Source organism: Canis lupus, chromosome 3 (assembly GCF_011100685.1).
Source record: "Canis lupus familiaris isolate Mischka breed German Shepherd chromosome 3, alternate assembly UU_Cfam_GSD_1.0, whole genome shotgun sequence".
In the NCBI taxonomy this organism is placed as follows: Eukaryota; Metazoa; Chordata; class Mammalia; order Carnivora; family Canidae; genus Canis; species Canis lupus.
The window spans coordinates 29,840,563-29,863,548 of NC_049224.1; the positions used below are offsets into that span (position 1 = coordinate 29,840,563).

At 37.8% G+C, this 22,986-nt stretch overlaps 1 protein-coding gene across 11 annotated transcripts in view; it reads right to left on the minus strand.

Annotated features, from left to right (window-relative positions):
- Positions 1-22,986, minus strand: part of AGGF1 (angiogenic factor with G-patch and FHA domains 1) — a 117,760-nt gene that overhangs the window by 70,301 nt on the left and 24,473 nt on the right. For 6 of the 11 annotated variants that reach the window (XR_005356853.1, XR_005356852.1, XR_005356851.1 and 3 more), the window contains exons 12-15: positions 18,061-18,188; positions 15,734-15,833; positions 13,200-13,402; positions 2,868-3,013 (exon numbers count right to left, since the gene is read on the minus strand). Coding sequence is in view for 3 of the 11 variants with exons in the window: in XM_038532505.1 (XP_038388433.1) it covers positions 13,202-13,402; positions 15,734-15,833; positions 18,061-18,188 (429 nt within the window). In the remaining 8 variants the exon portion in view is untranslated. Of the gene's footprint in view, positions 1-1,177; positions 3,014-11,135; positions 13,403-15,733; positions 15,834-18,060; positions 18,189-22,986 lie in introns of those variants that run through there. The other 5 variants (XR_005356855.1, XR_005356854.1, XM_038532507.1 and 2 more) reach the window with 3 other exon arrangements.

Sequence of the window (22,986 nt, forward strand, 5' to 3'; positions counted from 1 at the left end):
ACTTAAAATGTCCCTTCAATCTCTGAATGTGAAAAATTCTACCCATTTTCAAAGACCAAGCTCAAATTCAATTGCCTGCTTGAAGCCTTCCTTGATTTCCCCTCCCCCCCTTTTAAAGATTTGATTTATTTATTCATGAGAGACACACAGAGAGAAGCAGACACAAGCAGAGGGAGAGGCAGGCTCCATGCAAGGAGCCCGATGCGGGACTCAGTCCCGGGACTCTGGGATCACGCCCTGAGCTGAAGACAGATGCCCAACCACTGAACCACCCAGGCATTCCTCCTTAATTTCTCCTAATTGAAAGATAATTCTTTACTTCTCTGGACTCCTAGCATTTTGTATCTCATAACCCTTAGAACAGGCCATCTGGCATAGATAAGAATAGGCTATATGGGTTCTTGTCTTCCTTCTCCTGCCAGACCCTGAGCCTTTGGGTTATCCTATTCCCACAGTGCCTTGCATATAATAGCTGCTCAATAAATATTTGAGACATTGTACTCCCTTGAAGATTTTTACAAGTTAGTTATTAATATAATTATTCATTTATCATTATTCTGTGTAGAATTCATAGCAGAAAAAAAAATAGCCTAGAAGGAAATAGCAGTAATAATTTTTTAAGCTGTTTAGTCGATAAAGATTTAGTAAGTGTCTGTTATTACACTGTTTGGTTTGAATCCAAACTAGTATGTCATTACTAGTAAGTCATTATCAAGAAATGTTTTTCTTGGGCAGCCCCGGTGGCGCAGCAGTTTAGCGCCGCCTGCAGCCTGGGGTGTGATCCTGGAGACCCGGGATCGAGTTCCGCATCAGGCTCCCTGCATGGAGCCTGCTTCTCCCTCTGCCTGCGTCTCTGCCTCTCTCTCTCTCTCTCTGTCTCTCATGAATAAATAAATAAAATCTTTAAAAAAAAAAATGTTTTTCTTAAAATATTTTTTCATTACACAAGTAACACAAATGCAATGCCTAAATCTAGGAAGAAATCAGAAACACATCCCCCAAAGTCCTGTCACCTTAGTAAAACTTCTATAAATATTTTAATGTATTTTATTCTTTTGTCTTTTACAATCTTTACATTATCCTAATATGTTATTTCAATTAAGTATTGAAATATAACTTCTTCATGTGGATGTATAACTTGGGCTGTAAGAAGAATCTGAACTTTTTAGAAGAAACCTTCTACAAATGTTATTTTATTTCACCAACTGTTAAAACCATTAATATCAGCAAAGATCAACTTTTAGAATCTCAACTGCTCTTCAAGAAAGATGGCCAATGGGAGCACCAATAGCCTCTGTTTAGGGGACAGGGGGAACAATTCGCCTAACTGGTAACTTAGTGCTCGCTGTGGGAGGGAGTTAAGGGAAGAGATTTTACTTTCTGCTTTATATACTTCTGCATTGTTGTACTTTTTTATACCAAGCATGAATTACTTTTATAATCAAAAATAAAATTTACATTTCTCAAATGAGAACTCCTGACCATCAGCATTCCACTTTCTTAGTTAAAATATACAAGATCTCCAACACAAGGACTGATGTAATCCCCATTTTTGGAAAAGCCTAGAGAGAAATGCAGCCTTTGTCCAGTCTAACACTATCATTTGATAGAAGAGAAAAATGAGCCCCAGAGTGACTTGCCCACTATCAGGAGATATGGCTATGGTGGTTCACCTGACTCCAACCTCAACAGATACTGGCCTCTTTGGCCTTGAGGACTTCTGCTGGCTCATCTGTCAAAGCACAAGGGCTGTCAGGACCAATAAGCCAAGCTGGCCTCCACAAAGCATAGATGTAAGTTATAGGTACTGCAATGGTCTATCTATGACACAGTCGGCTCACAGAGTTGTCACTGCTGATGGGTGACAGTCAAGGTGGATTACAGGGACTGCCCTGGCCTCTCTGCCTGTGACACAGCTGACTCACAGAGAACGGTCATTGCTGATGGGTGACAGTGACACACCTCACCTAGATAAGCAGGGCTTCCCTGACTTATGTGATCAGGCTTCCTAACAGAACCACTCACGTGTTGCCTTTGAGAGCAAACACACAGTAGTGAGGTGGATGGCTGGTATGGGGATGCAGAATGCCCTGAACCCAACTCCTGGACTTCTGCCATGATGTAAAGTGATCAGTCATTTCTTTAAGTTAAGATTTGGCAGAAAGGAGGTGGAAGCAAAGCAGGGTACTGACAACCAATGGTGAAACAGCTAGAGCCCTTTATATACCACACCTAAGTTGTCATCCCTGGAGCTGGAGAGGGAGAAGCTGGTTTGGGCTGACTTTCTACTTTAAATAGCTGCCCATGTCTTTAACATCTTAGAAGGGATTCATAAAGACTAGGCTTTTGTTTTGCTGCCACTCAACAGGAAATTCTATTTCTAAAGGTCTGAACTTCTTTCCACAACCTGAATCTGCTTCTTTGTCTGCAAAAAGGACAAGGTGATCATTGAGGTCCTCTTTGTGTCTAACATGGTATGATTACATGAAATACAGCTAAACATCAATTGACCTTTGAGTCAAGGAGTTGTTTGGTTTAACTGCATTTTCTTGTTAGCTACAAATTTAGAAGTAAATGTTGAAAGTGACATGCTTATTCTCAAAAATAACGGGAGTGTATCAAACTTCTTCCATAGTACTGAGGTACTAACTCTATCATTCACTCCCTAGAACTGATAATGTCTGCAACAGCAATGAGTATGCTCTCTGGTACTCACTCTTTCTGTCCTCAAGACACATTGCAGGCAGGGCAAATGTAACTGTCCATACTTAACAAATGAGGCCACACACTTCAACAACATGAAGTGACCTGCAAAAAGTATACAGCAGATAGGAGGCTGGAGCTCAATCCATGGATCCCCGTCATACCTGCGGCCAAAGAGTTGCACTTCCTCCCAGGCCTCCCTTCTGGCCCACGTCTTCACCAGTGCTATCCTGGCCAAGTGCCTACTGACACTCGGGTTGATGTTGGCTCCTTTCCACCCACAAGTTCTTGTGCTGGAGGCAAGCCAGACCTTTAAGAAGTGAGGATGGCCTTTGTATTAGTTTGCTATTACAGATGTTAACAAACTACCACAAACCTAGCAGCTAAAAACAACCCAAGTTTGTTATCTTACAATTCTGCAGACCAAAAGTATGAAACTGAACTGTCAGCAGAGCTGTGTTCCTTTCTAGAGGCTCTAGATTTTCTTTTTTAACCTTTTCCAGCTTCTGGAGGCTGCCCACATTTCTTGGCTTGTGGCCCCTTCTATCTTCAAGGTCACCAAGGGTCATTCTTTCTCCCATTGCATCAGTCTGCTACCTTCTTCCACATTTAATGGACCCTCTTCCTTATTGTATGGTCAGTTAACCGGTTAGCAACCTAGTTGCTAAAAAAAAAAAAAAAAGAGGCCTTTTTTTTTTTTTTACATGACTTCATTTGTTTTCTAAGAAATGAACAACAAAAAAACCCCCAGACTCTTAACTTATAGAGAAATGATGGTTAGCAGAGGGGCAGTAGGTGGGGGATGAGGGAAACAGGTGAAGGGGATTAAGGCTCCGTTTCCAGGGATCCCTGGGTGGCGCAGCAGTTTGGCGCCTGCCTTTGGCCCAGGGCGTGATCCTGGAGACCCGGGATCAAATCCCACATCAGGCTCGCGGTGCATGGAGCCTGCTTCTCCCTCTGCCTGTGTCTCTGCCTCTCTCTCTCTCTCTGTGACTATCATAAATAAATAAAAATTAAAAAAAAAAAAAAGGCTCCATATCCAGATGAGCACCGAGCAGTACGTCTCCCATTGCATCACTCTGCTACCCTCTTCCACATTTAATGGACCCTCTTCCTTATTGTATGGTCAGTTGGTTAGCAACCTAGTTCTATCTGCAGCTTTAATTCTTCCCTGCCAGATAATATATTGATAGTTTCCAGGGATTAGGACATAGACATTTGGTGGGGGGCAAGGATAGGGGATCTATTATCTGCCTACCACACTCCATTATCCTGCCTGGCTTAGGTTTGGGGGTATGTGAGAAAGGCAAGGTGCTTGATGGAGAGCCCCTATTCCCCATCCAATATTTTAATGGGTGTCCTAATCTCCCTCCGCCTTTGTAAATCTGTGCAGAGAGTGCTCAGACTTTTCTGAAACAGGTACCTGCCAGATGGATGTGAAGGATGCCTCTGGGGATGGAAATTGGAGGCCTCCATAGTGTTGAGAACTATTTAAATATCTGTGTACTACCTAGGATCTGATGGACTAGAAAGGTTAAGTGGTGATGTGTGAGTTGTTAAGCCTTTGGAGTCAGGACTTAAAATTTAAGCTTCCTCCAAAAAAGCGAGTACTAAACATATGATCATTAATAAACATGTTGAAATATTTTTTTAAAAGATCTAGGCTTCCAACCATGTACATTCATGTCACCTTAGCAACCACTTTATCTAAAAGTTTCCTCATCAGTAAAATGGGGATAATGTGTATCTTACAGGGTTGTTATGATGAGTAAAATATTTGGGGTAAATTCTGACATACAGTTTAAACTCAGTAACTATAACTTTTTTCTTTTTCTCTAACTTATCTAAATGGGAGCTCAAAAACAAACCAAAGAATCTCAGAAAGAGTAGGTTCGCTGGGATGATTCCTGAGAGTAGCTGCTTGTAAGAAACAAAGGTTTGCCAAGCCATTTTCCTTCATGATATATATCTGAGTTCTCAAATGAGCTAGTCCAGTCAAAATTCTTTAGGACTTGTGACTATGAAGTAGTTTGACCAAAATTACAAGTAAATATATCAAAACCTATCCATCTAAGTACTTTTCCATTCAAAATAGTTACCCTGAAAGACTAAATAGTTATTCCAAAAATGCTTCCATGCTTAAAACATCTCTGGGACTCCTCTTCTAGAGTAGCTCTTGGAGACTCTGGCACATTCTTAAAAACATCCTTAAGTTGGCAAATACTCATCTTTCCAGGAAATTTTGAGTTTTGAAAAGAGCTGCCAGTTATTCAGAGCCCAGTCTAGTAAATATGGTAGATGATTAACCAGGTTAACATTTTTGGTTAATAAGATGCAATTCTAATAAATCAGTAATTATTTTGGTGCAGCTCATAAATTGGCCTTGATAGTGTTATATATTAAGGTTAAGTAAAGGTAGCATGGTCATAGTAGACATTAAAGCCCACTTTAGTGGGTTTATGATGTGAATTAATTCAGATAGCACTGGGAGTCATTACATATTTAAATAGTATTAAATGTTTCTTTTTATGAAAATCGTAATTATGACATTGTCTGAAATCTTATTTCATAGTATTAAAATAAAGGCTTTAAGGAAAAGCATTAAATGCTAATGAAAGCTTTATTATTTCAGTATGTATTCTCCTGGGCCTTTGGTCAAGATAAGTAATGATCAGATGAGTGAGTTGGCAACCTTCCTGGCCTCTGCAGTCTACTAGTAATTGAAGGCTACGTAACACACTCACATGTTTAAATACATTAAGTAATATTCCACCAACTTCTCCCTATCTTTTGCTTTTTTGGACAATGAAATACCATGGCATATTAATACATATGAAAAAAGCTAGCTTTTTGTTGGAAGAATTTCTGAAAAGTCATTCTTACTCAAGCAGGTGGGAGTCACTGTTTGCCTCCATCACATTAACTTCCTCAAGTGTGTCTGCTTCTCATTCTCCAGGGACTTTCTGATCTACATGTTCTCCATCAATTCCAATTTCCATGACCTGATTCATGTTGCTTTTCTTTTTCTTTCTCTTTTTTGGTATTTCAATGATCCATTGTTCAGACTCAGAACCACAGAACCTAGTGTTTGAGCAGGCAGTCACTGCAATTCACAGGTAACTAGTGGAAATACATAACTGAATGAGGGGCTGCAGCCTCAGTAAGGTTTTGTTGTTGTCTACATTCCAAAACCCTGAAAACAATTTTCTTGAAGGCAGAGGATTCTTTATGGGAATTACTTATAGGATTTTAGAAGATTCTTTATAGGACTTTAGGGGAATCTTTATAGGATTCCCCTAAAAAGACCTGGTTTAGGGACAGATGTGAAAACATTTGAAAAACACAAATTTTTCCTTCCCCCTCCACCCTGAGAACTTTGGCTTTTGTCAAAACTTTGAAATGAGCAGAAACTGTTTTGTTTTGTTTTGTTTCTTTGCAGAAACTGTTTTGGATTAATACTCTGGAACTATCAAGGCCTTCATGTGACTACTTGGCCTCTACATTCTACAAATACTATCTAAAAATAAATGTAAGCTCCAAGATTACAGGGAATCTTGTCCTATTTACTACTGTATCCTGAGTGCCTAGCATAGTGCCCAGGCTTTCTTAAGCGCCTCAAGGCTACCTGCTAAGTGAATATATGCTGTTCAAAGATTTTACTGTCTGAAATCTAGTCTCTTTTGAAATTCTTCCTATAGTTCTCCTGCTACTACAGTGTACTGAGACTAGGGTGGACCTGTTGGATGTCCCTATCATTTTCTCCAGATGGCTTCATTTCCTAAGTCATGTAGAATCACCCCTTCTTTAAGGAAGACCTCAAAGGGTCACTTACAACACTTTCTACCCTTTCTCACGGTCTATCATCTACTAGTCTCCTGCTCATTCTGCAGTACTTCGTAAGTGTACCTCCTATCATCACCTGAAGGAATAAAGATGACACATGCACTTACTCACCCCACCCCTTCACCCTTCTTTTGACTTCAATAACCACCAAAACAACTCCAGGATGCTACTCCTACAACTATATCCTTGGCTATTGGTAGCATGGCATAATAATACTAATTAAACTGCTAATATTTGAGGATTTATTGTATTCAGTACCACACAGGCCTTATTTCATTTAAACTTTCCAATAACTCCATAAAGACATTAAGGCATAGAGGCTTAAATAAATTTCTAAACATTGCTCAGCTCAGGAGCGGTAGAGCTCTAATATTAATCCAGATCAGCCGCCGCCCTAACCTGTGCTCCTAACAGTGCACTGGGATGAAAAGAATCAAGATTTACCCTACCTCTGCCACTCTGCCACAGAGACTTTTTGATTTTGAGCAAAATAAAAACCTCTCCAAACCTCAGTTTTCTAATGCATAAAATGCTGAAAAGAATAAAGAAAATAATGTATGTTAGGTGCTTAGCACAGTGTCAGACATACCACAAATATGTGTTCCATCCATCCTACCAACACCTACTCATTGAGCACCTCCTAAACATCCAATGCTGTGATAGGTACTGAAGATACAACACTGAATAAGACCAAAAAGGTCCCTGCCTTCACAGGTCTGCACAGCTCAGTAAGTGCTAAGTATATGATAAATGGAAAAAGGCCTCAAGGAGATCTGTTAGCCTCCACTCAGTCACAGTTATTTTGCTATAAAGCAATCTAATGAGAACACTTTACTGCTTAAAATCCTTCAGGAATTCCTCACTGTAGAAGACATAAAATCCAAATCTTTTTATTATTAGTTTTTAAAGTAGGCTCCACACCCAATGTGGGGCTTGAACTTCCAATCTGGAGAGCCAGAGTTGCATGCTCTACTGACTGAACCACCCAGGTGCCCCAATCTAAATTTCTGAACACAGTACTTGAGAATAGCAATAGGTATGTGGTTCAGTTCCCCTTGCCACCAGCTCGCCGTTAAGCAGTGAAGCCCTTTCTCCGTATGCGAGCTATCTGGAAGCTTGAATTAAAAACCAGGTCATTGTAGACCAATTCTGTTACCAGCATGAGAACTAGAGTCACCAGTTTGGTATCCTAACCCCTTCCCACCAATTACTCATTCACTCATTCATACACAGACACCTGCAGCTCTTTTATGGCAATGACCTACCTAGGTTCTGTCAAACCCTGAAAACCAAAGCTTTAAATCTGGGTGTTTCTAACTGTAGGACACAACCCATCAGGAGATTATGAAATCAAGTTAGTGGTTGGAATCAGTGATTCGGACAACAGAAACAAAGAATATATCAATGAACTAACAGCTAAGCATTGGTATATAAAACCTGTTATAGGGGCACCTGGGTGGCTAAGTCGGTTAAGTGACCGACTGACTCTTGGTCTCGGGCTGGGTCATGATCTCGGGGGTCCTGGGATCGTGCCCCACATTTGGCTCAGTGCTGATCATGGAGTCTCTTGTCCCTCTCCCTCTGCTCCTCCTTCTGCTCTAATAAAATCTTTAAAAAAATAAAAATAAAATCTGTTATAAATGCATATACAACACACGTACTGAGTCATCATATAAACTGCATTTCTTAACAGGACCATGGTCAAAATGGTTTGAAAGCCATGATTTCACATGCTCCGTGTAGCCTCAGTTCCTTCCACATTTCCTAAGTTACACAAAATCCCATATGTATCAAGCCACTTGAAACTCCCCAAACCACCTTTATTTTTCACTGCTTGCCTGTAAGCGTATAAGCCAGTCATGGTACTAGGCACTAGGAATATGGTTGAAAGAAAATCCATGGTCTTGCCCACACAAAACTTAAAGTCTAGACAAAATGTTCTACTAATCAAATTAATTAACATCTGTGAACCAAAGTAAATAGTCTAAATGAAACAAATATAGACTTTTAAGAACATTTATCAAGGGCAATCAATCATTTTAGGGTACAAGGGAGGCATCCCTGAGGAGCATCAATTAGCAGAGATCTAAATGTCAGTTACCCAGGTACAAGGGTACAGAAGAGCAATGCAGACATAACAGAAGTTAAGTGGCCCTAGAGTGAGAGATGGTGTAGCATATTTGAAGAACTGAAAAAAACAGGCCAGCGTGCTGACAGGAAGCGGGAGTGATAAAAGGCAGGATGGGAAAAGCTGGCTGTGGCTAGACCAGGTAGGGCCAGGATTTGGTTTTCTGTCCTCGGAGTACTAGGAAGCCACAGGATGATTTAAATAGGAAGGTGATGAAAGAGAAGCTGTGAAGACACTATGTCTGCAGTATGGAGGATGGACTGGATGGAGGGCAAGATGACTGCAGTGGAGACCAGCTGGGAAGTCAGTAGAATAGTCTAGGGTGGGTGTTGACAGCTAACTGATTTACTATATGGGAAATTGGGGGAGGGGATGGAGGGTAAGTGTATGAAATAGAGGCTGACTCCTAGGTTCTAGCTTCCACAATTGGATAGATGGTGCTGCCAGCCGAGAGAACAAACTGGAAAAGACCTACTTTGGAGAAGACTATGGATTCAGTCTTAAATAAGCTTCATTTAAGGTGACTGAGTTGGATATGTATCCTGGCTAAGTCGTGGGTATATAAATGGTAAATGAAATGGGACCCACAAGAGTGAGGTAAATGCCTGGGGCTGAGCCCTGAAGGCCTCTCCATTTCTAAGTGTTGTATTCCTACCTATTATAATTGTGTATGAGTACACATAGGTAAGTACACAATTATATCTGCTTCAAAGGTCACATATATAAATAATAAAATGTGAAAGTCTGCTCGCTTCAACAATTAGTATTAAAAATTTGATGTATACCCTTATGTTTTTAAAAATGAGATCAGGCTATACACAATTTTCTACAATCTGCTTTTTTTTTTTTTTTAAAGATTTTATTTATTCATTCATGAGAGACCCAGAGAGAGGCAGAGACATAGGCAGAGGGAGAAGCAGGCTCCCTGCAGGGAGCCTGACGTGGGATTCAACGTGGGACTCGATCCCAGGACCTCGGGATCATGCCCTAAGCCAAAGGCAGACGCTCAACCACTGAGCCACCCAGGTACCCCTCTACAATCTGCTTTCTAAAGTCAGTAATGTAGTGAAAATATTCATTATCAGAATTTGATAATTCTAACTTACACATCTGAATGGCTTCAAAGTATTTCACGGTAGGACTGCAAAACAATTTAACCAATCCCACAGAATTCCCAGGGATAGAGAATTGGCTTATCTGGCACCCAGTTACCTGTCCATTCACTATTCACTATATCACTATTCCCTTTCTGCATTATTCACTAAACCCTGATTTTGTTCCAAAAGCAACATGCTCAGCCTCAGGTGATGGCTCATGATGGGCTTAAGCTAAGTGAAACCATACTGTTGCCCACCTTTTCAACTTCCCTTGCAGTGATGGGTAGTCATGTTAAGGACCCTAAGGAGAAGTTTGCTATCAGAGTTTCTAAGTAAGCTCCTGCTTTCCTGCCAAAACAGAACTAACACAAATACTGCTGTCTTTTTTCCTTTTCTTTCCTTTTTGGACATGAATATAATGACAAGAGTTTCAAGTCATTTGCAACTATAAGGCCATAAATCAACACCATGATTAGTAAAAACAGAAAGGCAGAGAGAAAGCCTGGGCTCTGATACACATAGACAAACACAGAAACACTAACTCATTTTATAGAATTCAAATATAGATTGCCACCTTAAAGTGTAAAAGAGTAAGACGAAGTGTTTTGGATTAAAGATTCAGAGCAGAGATATAAGTGATGCTCTACAAAAATAAGAAGCACACTTAAAACAAGATGATAGGGAAACACTGAGAACACCTTTAAGTCTTGGGTCCAGAAACGCCTGCTGGCTCCCTACCAAGTACATCCCTCTGTCCCACAACCTGATGGGACAGCCTTTCTATATAATCTCTGACACCGCTTGCTTTCCCTTGTTTGAGATTTCGATCTTCTTTTGGGTGCTCTTAGAAAATGTACCAAATTAAGACATAATCTCTTACACAAAAAGTTGGAAGGTGTTTGATTTGGGTGAGCCATTAATTTTCATAAGTTCACAACTAAAATAAAAATAAATCATCAGAAGTAAAAACTTTTAAAAGTGGGGAGGGGGGCAGTGGTGCAGCATCTGGGTGGCTCAAGTTGGGTGTCAGACTTCAGCTTGGGTTGTGATCTGTGGGCCCTGGGGTCGACACCACATCAGGCTCTACACCATCCCTCTTCCTTTCCCTCTGCCCCACCTCCCGCTGGTGCATGCATGCATAAATAAAATCTTAAAAAAAAAATAAAACCAGGGAGAAAAATCCTTTTTGATAAACAGTGCTACCTAGCTATTTAATCCTAGAAACAATTTGTTATTTTACTCTAATGATGGTTTCTTCCATACTCAAATTTTGGCAGCTTCTCATGCTTTGGCAAAAATGAAAGACATTAGATTTCCTAAAATTCAGCAACCTGTAGCTCCACTTAAAAATAAACTCAAAAAGGTTACCACAATAGTAAATTTATACTGTGTTGATAAATTATTTAAAATATGAGACACAAAACAATTTTATGTGTAATCCAAATTGTACATAATTCACACCTCTGCTTCTAAACAAATAGAAGCTCACATCTCTGTACTACTTTTACAGTTTACAAAGTGCTTTTATATACATTTTCTCATTTTCTACTCAAAACAGACATGAGAGATAAATACTATTCTTATTTCACAAATGGAAATAGACCCAGACATTATTCAGTCCTTTAACCACCATAGAGTATAGCCCTGAGACTTTAGATCTGCAAAGGGTTTTTTAATAATGCAAATATCACATATATTTCAATTTTTATCACCATTTTCAAGTCTCCATTTTCTTAACAAAAGAAAGCAATGAAAAAGTTTTCCACAATCTAATAATAAAAATGGGAAATATTATATACACAGTTGTATACTTTACTCAGTGAATGAAATCTACCACAATTCTAATTTGGGCCTCCTATATTGTTATCTATATACAGGGCACCAGTACTAGAACCACATGTAAATGACTACATTTCATTCTAAAGCAGAAAAAAAAAACAAAAAAACAAAAAAAAAAAACGCAGAACACTTCTGTTGCCTTCAAGTCTAATGTACATATAGAAGTGTTAGGGTGTGTAGGTGGCTATGAAGGATACAGAAAATTACTTTTTGCAGTTTTGGAATTATAGGGCCTCTGATTATCCCAGCTTAGACTTTAAGGGTCTTGACAATCTGGTCATATGTCTTATCTTTAGTACTAAACTTATCTTTCTTTCCCCACCACCCCTTTTCTTCCTAAGTACTCCAAACCATTCAGAGTAGAAATTCCAACAAGTAGCCTTTATTTCTGAATTGTCTTCCTCATTGTATAATTTTTTTCAAAATTTTCTTTTACTATTTCTCAACCTTAAAGACATTTCTTTATAGTAGGATGAGGGAGCGATAGCTTATATTCACTGCCAGAAAAAAAAGTCAGTTCCAGCATAATTTCCCTGCAAAAAGCTAAGAAAAAAGTTCAAAAAAAAGGAAGAGAACAGTGATAACCGGCAGAGTAGTGACATCTGCACTCAGAAAGCTGCACTGCAGTTCTCCAATATTTAAAGTAATGCTACTGTTACTGCTCTGCCAATTTAAGGAAAATTCTGGCTGGTCCTGAGTTCAAAGCAGACCAATATGCTTAAAACATTGGTTCAATGAATCACTCTTTTTGATGTTATAATTATAATGGTTTTATTGCATTTGAAGACATTTTCAATAAATATCTTTGTGTTTGAGGCCTTGGCTAGGCAATCCTCTTGCAGTAGAAATCAGATTTCTCTGGCACAACTCCATTGCCAGCAATGGGATTTATCAAAACTATAAATGCCAGCACATGGAATATTTCAATACTGTACTCAATTGCTCATATCTAAATATTTCAGCTATAAAACAAACCAGATGTAAATGCTTAATATATAGTACAAATCAACAAATTCTTCACAGAAGAAAACAATGAAAGACTAATTTTCCATAATATATCACTTATTCATTAGTTCTTCAGTAATAGTACTTAGAATATTTCAAGAATAATAAAAGTTATGCACCACTATCCCTGTTTTCTCAAGATTTTTTATCTAAGTTCTAAAGACATAAACAAGGATGCATTTAATCAGACTTGTTTTTATAAATTTTGATGTTTCTCTTGTATATCTTATAATAATGAATATATGAAGACACAGACAAATGTACATTTAAATCATTACTGGTTATATGAAATTTGCCTATATAGGTCTTATAAACAAGATAAAAATAACAAAGTTTGATAAGCTCAGCCGTGCCCTGTGAACTTTAGTCTGCTCACAGCATAACCTAATTCAATTATTATTATTAAAAAAATGTTTTTTTTAAAAGCTGCAAACCAGTTTATTACACATTTCAGAATCATGAGGGGGTATATTGTAATACAGTTCCCTCAGGCCACAGACCCTTCGGAGGGAAAAGTTCTGCAATAAAATACGAGTTTCCAAACTCTTTTTTAAAAAAAGCTTGAATTGTGTTCTATGACTGACCTTCACTCTATGGTCCCTTTGACCCAAGGGACGGTCCCTGGGACATCTTTTTGAGATTTAGCTTCTGTGAAGTTTTCAGCAAACCTCTCTCGCGCTTTCTCCCAGTTCTTTTTGCTCTTGTTTTGGAGAAGGTGAACATCTTCAATCGAGGATGGTTTGCCGGTCCCCAAGCCTGCATGTGTTCGCCGAAGCTGAAGCTGGATCTGTTACCAAAAGTTAAGCAGAAAACTTACTGTAGAAACTAAATACATTGAAATTTGCTGTATCCAACCTGGTACTTTCACTCTTTGATTTAGAAAGATTGATGTAAAAGAAAAACCTGTCAAATCCATCGAATACATGCAGGAATACATATGATTATACACAAAACTTCAAGTCATCCTTCTACATTGTCTTGTCTATCCATAAGTATAGCTGACTGTACAGAGAACAATATACTCTAAATAGTGATCACCGAATTTCACTGAGATGCCACAGAGGTTGCCCACCCTAACCAGAAGAAAAGGCAATGTACATACTTAAATCTAATGCTGCCCTAGCCTTGCCTAAGAAAGTGAAAGGGTAGATTAAACATTAAGTCATAAAGACAGGGGTGCCTGAGTGGCTCAGTCAGTTAAGCAACCAACTCCTGGTTTTGGTTCAGGTTATGATCTCATGGGTCATGGGACTGAGCCCTGCATCAAGCTTTGTGAGACACAAAGCATGTACACACACACGCTCTAAAATAAATAAATCAGGGGTGCCTGGGTGGCTGAGTGGGTTGGGCGTCTGCCTTTGGCTCAGGTCATGATTCCAGGGTCTCCCAGGGTTCCAGCCCCATGTCTGGCTCCCTGCACAGCAGGGAGCCTGTTTCTTCCTCTGTCCCTCCCCCTGTTCATGTGCTCTCTCTCTTATTCTCTCTCAAATAAATAAAATCCTTAAAAAAAAAAATAAGTAAAATAAGTCAATCCTAAGGAAAAAAAAAGAATCATAAAGAGAATTTGATTATTTTCATAATAAGTGGGGGAAGACTTCTCATTATTTTAAGAACCATTAAAAGTTACCAGTAACTGAATGCCAACTGTATGTTGGGCACCATACTAGGAGCTTTACCTTCATGATATCCCTTAGAAAACAGTTTTTATAATCTCCATTTTTACTATGAAAACTGAAGTCTAAACCTGCCCTAAGTCACACAACTAGTAAGTGACAGAGCACCTATTCTAACAAAGTAATTCTATTTTGTAGATTTGACTATAAAACCCATGTTCTTCTCACTATACCTCAGTAAGAAAGAAAATTCACATTAAACCTCACATTGATCCATTATTACTTAGGTATTAGGTGATTATCAAGAAAGTTCTTTAATCATGTTAGTTTGTAAGGTTTTTGTAAAAGATAATCTAAACCTCTGATGAACCATGGAGACTAAAGAATTAACCACTGTATCGTTTTCCAGACATTATTCCTTCCTCTACTGCTTGTTACATGACCTGATTCTTAAATCTAAAATGGATTATCCAGCTAATACAGAATCTGCCTGTTTGTAAAGTCTCCCTGGATGGCTCAGTTGGTTAAGCATCTGACTCTTGATTTTGGCTCAGGTCATGACCTCATGGTTCTCAAATCAAGCCCCACACAGGGCTACATACTTGGTGAGGACTTTGCTTGAGATTCTCTTTCTTCCTCTCCCTCTGTTCATCCCCGGCACACATGTGTGCACGTGCACTCTCACTAAAATAAATAAATAAAATCTTAAAAAAAAAAATGGGACTCCTGGGTCGCTCAGTCTGTTGAGCGTCTTCCTTTGGCTTGGGTCATGATCTCAGGGTCCTGAGATCGAGCCCCAAGTCAGGCTCCCTGCTCAGCAGGAAGTCTGCTTCTCCCTCCCCCTCTGCCCACCCTCCACTCATGCTCTCTCTCTCTCTCAAATAAATGAAGTGTTTAAAAAATAAAATAACACTGTGATTGTTCTTGCAATATTTAGTACCAGATATAGCATGGAAATTATTAATAACAACTAAAAGAAACAGAAGAACCTCAGGCTCAAGAAATGGCATTTATTATCCTAGCTTCAACGAAGGAAAAAAATGTTAAGAGCCTTCCAAAAAATGTTAAAAACAAAACAATGCATGGGGCGCCTAGGTGGTTCAGTGGCTTAAACATCGAACTCTTGATTTTGGCTCTGGTCATAACCAAGGTCATGGGATAGAGCCCCACATCGTCAGGCTCCCTGCTCAGCGAGGAGTCTGCTGGTCTCCCTTTCCCTCTGCTCCTCCTCCTGCTTAAGCTCTTGCTCACTCTCTCTTAGATGAGTAAATCTTTAAAAAAAACAAAAACAAAAAACCCCCACAAAACAATGCATATATATATATGTGTGTGTATTTCCCACATATTATGTATATACATTACCACATATATGTATATTTGGTAATTGTGAATGTCACACAGACGTAATCATGTCCGCCTGTGTTTAATACCATATTCCTGGCACATAAGGTAAACAGTAAATACATTTGCTGTAAGAATAAAGAACGAAAGAAAACATGTCTTACCGGAATTTTCATTCCTCCACCGTCCTTCCCTAGGCCCTCTCCTTTTTTCCAGCCCATCTTCTCCAACATCTTCCGACCTTTGTTGCTATCAGTAATTTCACTTTAAAGAAAATTGAAGTGATAATTGATTTCTAAAAGACTATGTAGGTTACATTTACAATAAATTAATCAAAAGTATATAGAAAACCGTCATTACCTAATAAAGATACACAAATTCTCCTACATATACTACTTAATAGAAAAGCACATTTTATTGCACCAATGACACATGCAAGAATGTTTCTGCAGCAAATCTTATAATATCTACAAGCTGGAAATAACCCAGATATCTATCAATGGTAAATGTATAAATAAACTGTGGCACATTCACGTAAGAGATTATTATACAGCACTGAAAATAAAATATACCTGTTTTGCCCGAGATTGCGAATCCGAGAAACCACCGAGGAGCCGATACTGATGCAAACACACAAGGGTTTATTTACAAGCTTGGGCCTGGGTCCAAGTATACCCGACACAGCGGAGCAGGGACTTGGACCCCGAGACTAAGAGGCGTAGCAACTTTATAGGGGCCAGTGGCCAATGGGATACGCAGAAAGTTGCACAGTCATGCTGGTCCACTTGCAGGTGGCCGATTGAATTACATTTTACCCTAAAGTATCCATTTGAACTGGCCTATCACTGAGCCGATTTCCGATTAGGGTGTGCCCTGGGCTTGACTACGGTGGGGCAGTGCCCTAAGCAGGTCGGCACAAGGTGGGTACAGCACAAAATGGAGTCAGTCCTGCTCTGCTTGTCCAGGGGTAGGGGATTTTTGTTAAATTTCCTGGGTCCCACATACCAAACAAAATAATGTTGTATGAAAAGATTATAGACACAAAATAAATACTGAATTATTCCATTTATTTAAAATTAAAAACAAACTGAATTAATCTGTTCCCACTGGAAGTCAGGAAAGGGGTTGCCTTTTGGGAAGACACAAGAATAGTGATCAAGAGGGGGCACTGGGAGGGTAGGTTCCTGGGGGTTACTGATCATTTTCTATTTCTTCACCAAGAGTGTGTATTCTACAATGGGTTTATCTTATGATATATTATTGATACTGATGCTTTTATTGGTGCACTTTTCTGTATATAAGTTATACATCAATAAAAAATAAAATGAAATAAAAATTCTCATTCCCTATTTGCATTTTGTTCTAGATTTTATGTTCTGCTATTTTAAGGATATTTTATGTTCCATCACCCTGTATTTTCAGTTCTAAAAATGTTAAATTAGCTCTTCAATAATAAGCCAAGCAGTGTCAGACCAATGTATTTCATTTTTTATTTATGCCTTCTAATTTAACTCTAATGCAATGTTTTCCAGTAATTACATCAAAAGTTTTGAAAAAAATTTGGCATGCTGCTTAGTATATCTAATTCATAATGCTGTATTTCATCAAAGCTGACGAATATAAGATGCACTGTTGTTTTATGTACCATTAAGAAAAAATTTCCGTCATACCTAACTAAAACTCTATCCAAGTAGTATATCTTAGAATTAATAAAATACATCTAATCAAAGTTTATGATTAGTTGTCAGTCTTACACAAAAAAATTCTAACTAAACTCTGAATTTATATTCTGAGAAAAAAAATGTAGCTAATATATAATTAAATGCAGAAAAATGGTCATATTGTATGTGCCTCAAAATTACATTTTTCATGTTATCAGTGCCACTTTACCAAAAGGAAAAAACTGAATCAAAGAAAAACAGTATTTCAGAGTCAACAAGAACATAGGTGAATACTGAAATAATTATAAAAAGATCGCAGTCCCCCACCCCCTCAAAAAAACAAAAGAAAAAGCAGTCCCTATTAATTTCTTACTAGTCCAACATTCTAGATATCTAGTATATAAAAATATGTTCACTCAGAGGCACCTGGGTGGCTCAGCTTGTTAAGTGTCTGACTCCAGATTTCAGTTCAGGTCATGATCTTGGGAGTTGTGAGATTGCGCCCCACATCAAACTCTGCACTGAGCATGGAGCTTGCTTGAGATTATCTCCCTCTTCCTCTCCCTCCCCCTGCTTGCATGCGCTCTCTTAAAAGAAAAATGTTCGCTCAAGTGGGCTAGAACATTAGCATGTGTACATATATCTAAGTATATAGAGAATGGAATTCTAATATTAGAGGAAAATGTAACTTAGATACAGTATTTCCATACTTTTATGAACCATTCCTTTAAAGGCTACTTATCAGAATATATAGTCCTATAAGTCTTATCACTCTACAAACGTGATTAGGGTACAAAGAATGTATTGAGCAATTAAAATTTAATACTTACAAATGAACAGATGCAGGAGCATCATCTCTTTGGAAAGTCCCTTCACTTCCAATCTGCTCCCTCCGTTTTCCAGCTCTATCTTTGTATTTTGGATTCTTCAATGCCTTTTCATCTTCATAGTCTGTATTCTTTATAAACATGAAATATTCATTGAAGAAAATTAAAGTGATAAATAAAATGTACTGTCTGTATATTTGCTTTACTTGGCAGATATGGTTCAATGTGGGCTCTATTAAAACAACAAATTAAAATAGACCATGATATAAATTAAGATAATTATACTAGAGTATGCTATTCTCATTCTATCTCCTTTAAAATGTTTATATTACTTCAAACTGTAGAACATAAACCATATATAGAAGATAAATCACATATAAGTTGTAATGTGTAATCATAAAAAAATAATAGAGTGAAAATATAGTACAGTTTGACTTAATACTGTGTCTCATATTCTTGTGAACTGCCAGTATTCAAAGAAATATGTAGAACCCCTGAGTTTGGCAAAAAATCTACTTTTCTCTAAGAAACTAAAAGTTCCAACAGACCTAAAATAGTTTGGTGTTATTCCTTAGGAGAGAAAAATGTATAAAATGCTTAAAAAAATGGAAAAGGGCAGATACTCTCCTACTATGGAAATTATAATAGTTTTTTTGCCTCAATGTAACTCCATTTATAGGATTAGTCAGCCACTCAAGAAATATTTACTGAATAACAAGTGTGTATGCAGAGAAACTTGTAATCCCAGAAGATAGACACATCTGACCTTTAACATGTTACCATCTGACTGGTTCAACAAGAAAAGTAAGCACAAGATGCAGCAGTGGCCCAAAAGAAAGTAGTCAGTTTAGCTTGGGGCTTCAGAGAAGGCTTCTCTTTCCCTTTTTTATGACTTGTTGATCTTTATATAAATTATGACATTCACTGAAAGATGTTAGGGAATGCTAATACAATTCCGGGAAGTACCACAGAAGTTTTTACTTAATTTGTATCTTAAACGGAGAAGAAAATAAAGAACCACCAACCCTAATGGGCTTTCCTCCAAAAGATGAGTTAAAACTTTAAGAAAACATTTCTCACCTGAATATCTTCTATTTTCCTCCCAAATTAGTCCCTCAACATTTTTTCTATTATGATTACTTGTAGTGTGAAAAATCACAAAAAATACAATTTTACAGAAAAATGTTACTTCGGCAGCATTTTTCCAACATCTTCATGAAGCATAAAAACTGCTGGACAAATCCACATAAGAACTCTAGAGTCCAGGGATGCTTGGGTGGCTTAGTGGTTGAATGTCTGCCTTTGGCTCAGGGTGTGATCCCGGTTTGGGGATCGAGTTCTGTATCAGGGTCCCTACGAGCCTGCTTCTCCCTCTATCTCTCTGCCTCTCTTTCTGTGTCTCTCATGAATGAATGAATGAATGAATGAATGAATGAATGAATGAATGAATGAATAAATAAATAAATAAATAAATAAATAAATAAATAAATAAATAAATCTTTTAAAAAAAAAAAGGAACTAGATTCCAGGGGCATCTGGCTGGCTCAGTCAGAGAAGCATGCAACTCTTGATCTCGGGATTGTGAGTTCAAGCCTCACATTTGCTGTAGAGATCACTTAAATAAACCAAAAAAACCACCTGGATTCCATATCTAATTCTGTCATTTATCAGCTGAGTGACCCTGATCTTAGTTTCTCAAATGTAAACTGGAGATATTAATTACCTACCTGGTCTACTGATAGGACTAAATGGTAACCCTTTTTTAAACTGTTGTGATATAATTAAGATATAATAAACTACAGGGACGCCTGGGTGGCTCAGTGGTTGAGTGCCTGCCTCTGGCCCAGGGCGTGATCCGGGGGACCCAGGATTGAGTCCTGCATCGGGCTCCCTGCATAGAGCCTACTTCTCTCTCTCTCTCTCTGCCTCTCTCTCTATGTCTCTCATGAATAAATAAATAAAATCTTTAAAATATATATATAATAAACTACATATAAAGTATGTAATTACCTCTGAGATTTGTAAACATCTATGAAACCATCACCACAATCAAGACAGTAAATATATGCATCTCCCACAAAAGTATCTTCATCCTTCTTTGTAATCCATCCCTACAGAGCCGAACTTACATCCTTCCTCTCTGGTACCCAGGCTACTCACTAATCTTTCTGTCACAATATGTTAGTTTCCTCTCCTAGACTTTGATGTAAATGGATGTATACAATGCATACTCTTGATGTATGGCTTCTCTCAGCATAAGTATTTTGAGGTTTATCCATATTCCAACCTGTATCATTATCCATGTTCCAACCTGTATCAATAGCTCATGCTTTTTCTATGCTAAAGAGTATTTGACCATATAGATTTACCATAATTTGTTTATCCATTCATGATAGATACGTGAGTTTTTTCCTATTTCTGGTTACTAGAAAAAAAGCTGTTAATACCATAATGAAATATCACTTTCACACCGATGAGAGCAGGTAGTATGCAAAAGACAAGAATAAACAAGTGTTGGTAAGGATGTGGAGAAAAGTGGATCCTTGGGTACTGTTGGTGAGAACGTAAATTAGTGCAACTACATGGAAAACAGAATGGAGGTTCCTCAAAAACTTAAAAAGAAAATACCACAGGATCCAGGAATTCCACTACTGTGTGTATTTGCCCAAAGAAAATGAAAACACTAATTTGAAAAGATATATGCACTCCTATGTTTACCAGAGCATTATTTACAATAGCTCAGATATGGAAGCAGCCCTTGTGTCCATCAAGAGATGAATGGATAAAGATGTGGTGTGCACACGTATAACGGATTATTACTCAGTGATAAAAAATAATGAGATCTTGCCCTTTGTGAGAACATGGATGGACCAAGAGTTAGTATGCTAATTGAAATTAAGTCAGACAGAAAAATGCAATGTAACTTCACTTGTATATATAGAATCTGAAAAACAAAACAAACAAAAATTAGAAACAGACTTATGAATACAGAAAACAAGGTGGTAGCTGTTAAAGGGGTGGAGAGGTGGAGGGTGGACAAAATAGGTGAAGGAGGTACAAACTTACAGTCATAAAATAAGTCACAGATAAAAACTATAGCATAGGGAATATAGTCTATAATATTTTAATAACATTATATGGTGACAGACTTATTGTAAGGATCATGTAATGTATAGAATTATCAAATCACTAAATCACTATGCTTTCCATCTGAAACTGATGTAACATTGTATGGTAACTACATTTTGATACAAAAAATAAAATTTTTAAAAAAAGGTTTTCCAAAGAAAGAAAAAAGCTGTCACGAACATTTGTTTATAAGTCTTCATATGAACATATGGTTTCATTTCTCTTGTGTAAATACCTTGGCGTAGAAAGGTGAATCACATGGCAGGCATACATTTAACTTTTAAGGAAACTACTATTTTCCCAAGCAATTGCACCACTTTACATTCTCACCAAAAGTATATGAGAATTCTAATTCCTTCACATGCCTACCAACACTTGACAGGGATTGTCTTTTTACCTAGTTCTAATTTGCAATTCCCTGGTAATACTGGACATCTTTTCATGTGTTTAGCTTCCATCTGTACAGCTGCATTGGTGAAGTGTCTATTCAAATCTTTTGTTCACTTTTAAATTATTTTCTTATTAATGGACAGAAGACATGAATAGACATTTTTCCAAAACAGAAATCCAGATGGCTAACAGACACATGAAAAGATGCTCAACATCACTTATCGTCAGGGAACTACAAATCAAAACAATGAGATACCACCTCCCACCTGTGCAAACAACTAAAATTAATACAGGAAACAACAGATGGTGAGGATGTACAGAAAAGGGAAACCCTCTAACACTGTTGGTGGGAATGCAAACTGGTGCAGCCACTCTGGAAAATGGTATAGAGATTCCTCAAAAAGTTAAAAATAGAACTACCTTATGACCCAGCAATTGCACTACTAGGTATTTACCCAAAGGATACAAAAATACAGATTCGAAAGGATACATGTACCCTCAATGTTTATAGCAGCATTACCAACAATAGTCGAACTATGAAAAGAGCCCAAGTATCCATCAACAGATGAATGGATAAAGAAGAGGTGGTAGATATATACAATGGAGTATTACTAAGCCGTCAAAAATAATGAAATCTTCCCATTTGCAGTGACGTGAATGGAACTAGAGTATATTATGCTAAGTGAACTCAGATAAAGATAAAAATACCATATGATTTCACTTATGTGGAATTTATGAAGCAGATGACTATATGGAAAGGAAGAAAAGACAGAAGTAAACCATATGAGGCTCAACAACAGAACAAATGGAGGGCTGAGAGAGGGAGGTGGATAAGCAATGGGTTAAACAGGTATTGGGTATTAAGGAGGACACTTAGGACAAGCACTAGGTGTTATACCAGGTTAATCACTAAATTCTACTCCTGAAACCATTATTACACCATATGTTAACTAGAATTTAAATAAAATTCTGAAAAATAAGAAATGAATAAATAAGTAAAAATAAATTGCTTCCTTAATGAGTTTTGTGATTTCTTTATAAAGTCCAGATATAAGATCTATGACTTTTTGTCAGATACAGGATTTATAAATATTTTTCCAAGTCTGTGGCTTATCTTTTCATTCTCTTTTTAAGTAGGTTCTATGCTCAGTGTAGAGCCCAATGAGGGGCTTGAACTCACCACCCTGATCAAGACCTGAGCTGAGATTGAAAGTAGGATGCTCAACCAACTGAGCCACTCAGGCGCCCCACATCTTTTCATTCTCTTAATAGTGTCCTTGGAAGAACAGAAGTTTTGGAGGAAGTGTTATTTATTACTTTGCTCTTTTATGGATTCTGCTTTGGTATTTGATATCTTTAAAAAACAACCTGTATCTAACTTTTTTAAAAAGGTTTGCTTCTAGAAACTTT